The sequence below is a fragment of the Mus pahari genome, chromosome 14 (genome assembly GCF_900095145.1).
Source record: "Mus pahari chromosome 14, PAHARI_EIJ_v1.1, whole genome shotgun sequence".
In the NCBI taxonomy this organism is placed as follows: Eukaryota; Metazoa; Chordata; class Mammalia; order Rodentia; family Muridae; genus Mus; species Mus pahari.
Window position 1 is genome coordinate 29,809,189 of NC_034603.1, and position 7,808 is coordinate 29,816,996.

At 39.4% G+C, this 7,808-nt stretch overlaps 1 protein-coding gene across 1 annotated transcript in view; it reads right to left on the reverse strand.

The window, feature by feature from the left end:
• Positions 1 to 271: 271 nt before the first annotated feature.
• Positions 272 to 7,808, reverse strand: part of Ulk2 (unc-51 like autophagy activating kinase 2) — a 79,511-nt gene continuing 71,974 nt past the window's right edge. The window contains exons 23-27 of the mRNA XM_021211814.2: positions 6,630 to 6,808; positions 5,366 to 5,484; positions 4,937 to 5,094; positions 3,745 to 3,880; positions 272 to 1,915 (exon numbers count right to left, since the gene is read on the reverse strand). Of these exons, the coding sequence (XP_021067473.1) occupies positions 1,857 to 1,915; positions 3,745 to 3,880; positions 4,937 to 5,094; positions 5,366 to 5,484; positions 6,630 to 6,808 (651 nt within the window). The 3' untranslated portion in view covers positions 272 to 1,856. The remainder of the gene's footprint in view (positions 1,916 to 3,744; positions 3,881 to 4,936; positions 5,095 to 5,365; positions 5,485 to 6,629; positions 6,809 to 7,808) is intronic.

A 7,808-nucleotide genomic window follows, 5' to 3' on the forward strand; every position in this document is an offset into this window, starting at 1 on the left:
GAAGAGGAAGCCAACTACATCTAATTACTTGGAAAATCAACTGAGATAAACGGGGTAATTGGGAGAACATGAAAGAATTTAGTGTAAAAGTTACAGAAGACATTTTATCACTAGTATAAGGAGGGGTATAGTCTTGTCTGTAGGAGCCTGCATGACAGCCACCAAGAATTTTGAATCCTGGAGCAGGGCAAAGAATATTGATGGCCAAGTTTCCAACCCACTCTCTAAGGAAGCATCTGGCTTGACAAGCCACTTAATATTAACCCAACTATAACCTAAAAACACTGTCAGTTTTATTTAACCTTAATATACATTTGTACAAGTAATTTAAAAAAGGCTATTCCACAATGATTTAGTGGGTTTTACCTAGTTTGAAGATAATGCAGTTACAAATGAGAGGTAGAAACACTGTAGTAAAGACCTAAAAATACAAACATCCTATACATAAACGTTCAAATTAACTGCTGGAATTTCATACAGATAAATAATGTAAAAATTACATTACTTTGTTCACCAAGTAAATGAAAACCATGTTTTCTCTGTTAACTTTAATCAGCACACTAAAGCAAGTGTGGTGCCAAAGAGTTTCTGTGCAGCTATCAGAGCATAGGTCAGTTTGTGTAAGTTTTGAAGTAAAAGGATTAAAACCGGTGAATGGTTTATTCAAGTATTCAAGCAGGTAAGTAAAAGATACCAAATAATATACAACACAGGAACCATTCTTGGAGAGGTGCTGATCTGCCATGACTAGCTATGGTGAACTCAGGGTTAACACTGAGAAGTACATATTAGTCTGGAGAGAGCTGCCCATTTTCCTAAGGGAAAATGAACCTCATTTCTTACTAATTTCATGTAGAAACTCCACATCACTAACAAGCCATTATTCATCACTTTGATTTGGCCCTATTAAAATTCTCAAGAGTATTTCTTGACTCATGATAGCTTTCTAATACTGCCCAAATAAACTTAGCCTTTAGTAAACCTAAGATCACAGGGGTCGATGCACATTCTGCATGCACAACAAAAAATGCAAACAACCAGCAGCTCAAAATTCCACTAAGAGGATCTGATGGTGAAGATAACAGGTGAGAAAAACGCAAAGGTTCACGTGAACGCAAGTTCCAACCATTTAAAAGTTCAGTGGAGATTACACATGAATTCTGAAAAGGACATGTAGATAATCAAGTAAAGTGTTTAAACAAGTCCATTGTGCCTCCGTTAGTTTTAAATTGCAAAATCCAATACACAGTTATTTTAATAAATTAGTGCAATATGAAAGATTTTTGGAAGATTAACATCATGTCCACATTAGATCAAGGTGAAGATTTCACAATTCATCCAAGAGTCACCTTTTGTTTCTTCTTAAGCTTCCTCCTCCTGAGCTGTTTAAGGATGCACGCTCAGATGCAGACAAACATGCCCCAAATCTCGGATTGCCCGGATGAGCTGTGTACTCTTCTGCTTGTGTGTGCTTGAGCAAAACACGGAATTTCACGGATTGCTCAGACAGCTGAATGAAGTCACTCACTTTGTTTTCTGTTTAATTATCCACAAGAATAACTGTACTTATAATGCTAGTTCTAAGGTACATTTATTATTTGTCAGGTTCAAATAACTTGAGCCATGTGGGAAACTCTTTTGCTTCTGCTTCTATAAAGAGAAAGGAAAGGGGGAGTGACTTCTCCAATAAGGCAGGTTTTCTACAATATGTAGTAGTTTTGTATTGTTCTTCCTTCTTAAGCTGCTGCTTGTTCTTTGGTAGTCACCACACTGTCCTGGGATGGGTGACAGAATCAAGATGTAATCCCAAGTGTATCACCTCCTGTTCCGTGCCAATCCACAGACAAGCCTGCTACTCACACAGTCGCCGTGCTACAGCAGAGTGCTGACAATCTTCTTTCAATACTACATTTATCTAGAAGTAAAATGTAAAATGATATTAATAATAGAAAGATTTGTGTTTTTTAACCCAGGGACAGAGGAACTAAAGGGAAAATCATGACTCTCACCACCATGGTTCCTGCTCTATCTTGGCCCCAAGGTGAACACAATGAATACACTTTCTTTCCTCTTTCCAGCAACAGTACAGATATGACCAACAGTTTAATGCTGTTGTGGTAAAATTCATATTGGCAAATCAACTCTCTTGCTGAGAAGTACAAATAACTTCAGGAATGCTGTCCTAAAACCACAAAAATAGCTCCTCCTCAAACACCAGATACTAGGGATATATATATAAATAATATGTGTGTGCATGTGTATATAATATATGTATACACATATACATACATACATACATACATACATACATACATATATATGTATGTAGCACTCTGGTATCCCATCAATCTATGCTCTGTTGGTTATATAAAATATGTAGTATATAGGATCTTTACAATATTCTTTGGTTACTATACCCAGAAAGCTTAAAAGTGTTCAATAATAAAACAATGTCCTCCTATAGTCTTAAACAAGAACTTGACAATAAAATAATGCAATGAGAACAATATAAAGGACAAAAGTAATCTATATTTTGTATGAAGCCTCTCTAATCCTTACAGTATACAAGGTTGGCATTGTTGTCAACATATTACAGAAAGATTAATAATTTGTTCAAGATTTTAAAGCCATGATTCATCTCAGGCAGTATGATTCCAAATCTAGAAGACAAATTACAATTAATTAAATTCAGTGGTTCTTTTTAACCCACAAAGGATTCACTTTATGATACCCAATTTAGGCCTGAAACTATAAATAGTCTCAAACTCTATCTACAAACCCAGTACTACCAATACATTATACTATCAACACAGTATATTTCACAGCAACTGCTACTAAGTGACTCATAGGCAGGAGGCATACATGGCAAGTGTGCACTGGGCAAAGGGATGCACCATGTCCCAGGAAGCAGAGGACAACTCAAGATTTTGTCATGGTACTCAGAACAATGTAAAATGTGGATGGGAAGAAGAGAGGCAATAAGGAAAAACAGCAACAAATTTTGTTTGAAAAATCCCATAATGAAGGCTGGAGAGACCTCAGCAACTAAGAGCAACGGCTGCTTTTCCAGAAGACCCGGATTCCAGTCCTAGTACTCACACGGCTGCTTGTGACTCTGTAACTCAAGATCCAGGGGATCTGATACCTTCTTCTAGTTTCCAAGGCATCAGGCATGCATGCAGTACACTTAGACATACACGTAGGCAATACATTCAAGCACATAAAATAAAATAATAAAAAATTTAAATGTCATGATTCTAATTCTTTTTCTGTGTTTTTAAAAGATTTATTTATATATAATATGTAAGTACACTATAGCTGTCTTCTGACACTCCATAAGAGGGTGCTAGATCTTGTTATGGGTGGTTGTGAGCCACCACGTGGTTGCTGGGATTTGAACTCAGGACCTCTGGAAGAGTAGTCAGTGCTCTAACTGCTGAGCCATCTCTCCAGGCCTTGTTTTTGTTTTCAAAATAGGATTTCTCTGTGTAGCCCTGGCTGTCACAGAACTGGCTCTATAGACCAGGCTGGCCTAAAAGTCACAGAGATCCGCCTGCCTCTGTCTTCCAAGTGGTGGGATTAAAGTCATGCATCACCACTGCCCGACTGATACCCAATTTTTAAAAAAACTAAACAATTAAAGAACTCTCTGGCTGTTTATTTCTCAGTTTTCTATTTAATAGTTCTGAGCCCCGCTGTGAAAGTGGAGTGAAGATGAGCAAGCGCTGCTGCGCTGTGACTTACACTTATGCACATTTTCAACATCTGTAGGGTCCTGCAGGATCTTACTTAAGCCCTCCAAAAGAAGGGCTGCCTTGTGGTAGCGATAAACGATGTCTTCAGTCTGCTGAAACATCTCATCCAAGGCTGCAGATTGAACCTGGAATCAGTTAACAAATAAGAAGATCTGCAACTGCAAGGATATACAAGTCCTATGGACAAAACACCTTTACAAATCAATACATTCTATGAAAAGACGACTCTGTAATGTTACAACTAAATCTAGAAAGGAAAGAAGCAATATAACTCCTAATATAAAATTCTTATTGTCTTGGGAGGCAGAGGCAGGTGGATTTCTGAGTTCAAGACCAGCCTGGTCTATAGAGTGAGTTCCAGGACAGTCAGGGCTACACAGAGAAACCCTGTCTCAAAAAAACCAAAAAAACCAAAAAAAAAAAAAATCAATCTTATTGTCTTAACACAGTATGGTGTGATATACTATCTATCATTCCTATCAATAGTTTAGAGCAATAATAAACTCTCACCAGCTTACATTCCAAAACTTTTTTTACTAAATAAATTATATTAGTACTACTTATATATCAGGTAAGTCCAATGACTTCATTAGGTAATCATACACCTAGGAATTGAGAAAGGGTAGGATATAACTCTTTTCTCCCCCTCCCCAAAAGAAAAAATAACAATTGAAAAAAAAAAGCCGGGTGCAGTGGCACACACCTTTAATCCCAGCACTCGGGAGGCAGAGGCAGGCGGATTTCTGAGTTTGAGGCCAGCCTGGTCTACAAAGTTAGTTCCAGGACAGCCAGGGATATACAGAGAAACCCTGTCTCAAAACTCTGCGCCCCCCCCCCCAAAAAAAAAACCTCAAAACCAAACAAACCAAAAAAACTCTTTTCTTGGTTGTTTTTTTGTTCTGTTTTTTGTTTTGTTTTGTTTTGTTTTTTTGTTATTTTGAGTCAGGTTTTCTCTGTGTAGCCCTGGCTGTCCTCAAACTCACTCTGTAGACCAGGTTGGCCTAAAACTCACAGAGATTTGCTTGCCTCTGTCTCCCATGTGCTGGAATTGAAGGCATATGTCACCACACACAGCAGGATATAAATTCTTAAAGGACAGATCATTTCAAGTAGGTGTTCAATTTAAAGACACCCAGAGAGCAGTAATACAGTTATAAAATATCAAGCCTTGCAAGGTTTACCATTTCCACAGCACAATTATAGATGAGTTTCTCTGCAGTCACACTGTTGATTTCATCAATAAATCTCTGTTTATCAGAGAAGAAGCGATTCAGCTTTTCTGTAAGTTTCTTGCACATGGTGATGCAGAATTTGTATCTTTCATTCAGATTTTTAACAACTGAAACAAAGTTGAAATTGGAATTATTTTTAATTTCTTCCAGAACTAACATAGTGACATGTACCTTTCCCCGCTGTTGGAAGGAAAGTGACGCTACATGCTCACTGAAGGAAAAGATGGGAAGTCAGGTTCTGTGATCTCTCAGTACAGAAAGACAGATCCAGCACTCCTGATTTCTTTGTGTAAAGTAAACAATTAGAAACAAAAGATCGTCGGACTGACTCTGTGGGACACAAAGCCCTTGGGGCTGAACACTACACATGTTCTGTACCTTGTTTCACAGCCATGGATGGGCTCAGCTTCCCAGACTTGACCTGAGCTTTGGCGAGATGCAGGGAAGCCGCCAGCAGCTGTGCCGCCTTCATGTACAACACCAGCTGCTCCACCCGCCTGACAGAAGACAGGAGCAGAAAATTATTCTGGAAGTGACCCACAAGACTCAGCATGCTAAATATCAGGCCACCATCCAAACAGCTTTTCTAGGGGACTATGTCCTCATTTTTCCCACCATGAGAAATGATTTTCCTATGTAACCCAGGCAGGTCTCAATTTATTAACCCTCCAGCCTTAGTATCTCAAGTGCTGGGTGTGGAACTCACTTGGCTCCTTCCTGACTTTTCAATATATATATCTAACTCCTGAAGGAAGAAGAACTTGTATGGAGAAATATATGAGAACTTTGAATATTATAGAAACACTGAAACAAAAATATGTATAACCTCTTGGCCATCAAATATCTTCAGTCATAAATTTTCAGAGAAAGGTAATGCTAAGGTTGTGTAATAAACTCCTGGCTAACATATCACACAATAAAACAACATATTTTCTTGCAACTTTTAAAAATGAGACCTGACTTCTAACAAACAACAATGTCTACATTTAGATACAAATTTATAGAAAGCATAAAGATTTTGTGGTATTGTGGATAGCACTGGGGTTGCTTGTATTTTGATGCTAATTCTACTCTCCTGGGATGAATAAAGGATCCAATCACTGGACAAGTAGGCAGGACTTCCCAGTTGGATAGGGGTAGAGAGGAAGCAGGAGGGAGAAAGGGTCCTTTTGGACAGAGATAGTGTGAGAACAAGATGTAGCTACTAGTGTCTCCCTGTTTCAATGGCAAATCTGTCAGGATTCACCCGAGGTTTTAGATTTAATAAGGCTTACAAGATTAGGATTTTAGTTGTTGCACCCAGTGATTGAGTTACCGTTGTTTCTGAACTAAGTTTGTTTGTGTTTTCTTTCATGTGATGGCTCCTCTGGGTTCGAGAGAAAGGTATGGTGGCAAAGCAGGGGTTTGCCAGATGTGCACCACAAAAGGCCATAGGGGTTTTGTAGTTTGGGGCTGGCATAGTAATGACCCACCAGTGGGAACTTAGCGAGCTGTGTATAGAGATTTCAGATCTCTGAGTCAGAGAGTCTCCATGAGATAAGAACTGGCTGGGGCTCAGAGTAGCTGGGTGTAGCACGGGAACTTGCTGTTCTTTTTAATATTTCCTGCAACAATCTGGAAATGAATGACAGGAGGTACCTACCCCCAATCTTTGCTTAGCTGGCTGATCTGGTCCACAACTACACTCTCCTGAATCTGGTACAAGGACACAGCAGATGTGCACAGCTCAGGGTTCCCACCCCTCACTGCCGTCAGGTCCAGCACACACTCAGTAAACATTAACATCATGTTCAGATGGCGTAAGGTGTCTGTGTGCTCTCGCTGCAAAGGCAAGGTGTTTTATAAGATTTTAGGTTAAGGATTTAATTGGAGTATATATACAATGTTTTCCCATATTATGAATGTTGGAATGATCAAAGAAAATCAATGTTTTTAAATTTCAGAAAGCTGTTAGAAAATAAATACAGCCGGGCGTGGTGGCACATGGCTTTAATCCCAGCACTCGGGAGGCAGAGGCAGGCGGATTTCTGAGTTCGAGGCCAGCCTGGGCTACAAAGTGAGTTCCAGGACAGCCAGGGATATACAGAGAAACCCTGTCTCGAAAAACAAACAAAAACCAAAAAAAACAAAAAAGAAAATAAATAAAAATCAAACCAAATATTATACCTGGATATGTCTGCATGTATCACAGCACCCACTTAAGGAGGCTACGAACTGTGCTTTTACCAGAAAAACAAGACAAAACTAAACCAAAACCTGAATAATTGAATGAATGTGTGTAAAACAAAACATGACAAAACAGACATCAGGAGTACAAAGGAGTGCTGGGAAGATGGCTCCATCGTAAGTGCACAGGCTGCTCTTATAGAGAACAAAGGGTAAATTCCCAGCACTCACATGGTGGTTCACTTGTAACGCTAGGTCAGGGGATCTGATGCCCTCTCTTGAACTACGTGGACAACAGGCAGACATGTGGTACCCAGACATAACACAGGCAAAACATTCATATACATTAAACAAAGTAAAATTTTAAAAACTGAAAGATGGCAAGGACAGTTGTGGATGGTCCAGATGTAGAGAGATGTTCACCAGGTAGATGCACTTGCTTTGCAAGCTTCAAACTCTGAGCTTAATCTCCAGAACCCATGAGGGGAAAGAGAAGGAAAACCACGAATCTCAGAAGCACTAACTGGTGAGGCGGGAGGTAAGATAGGAAAACCATTCAGAAACCCATGGGCCAGCTATCTAGGAGCACACATTGCAGCAGAAACAAAAGAGGTACTGAGCCGGGCATGGTGGTACACACCTTTAATCCCAGCAC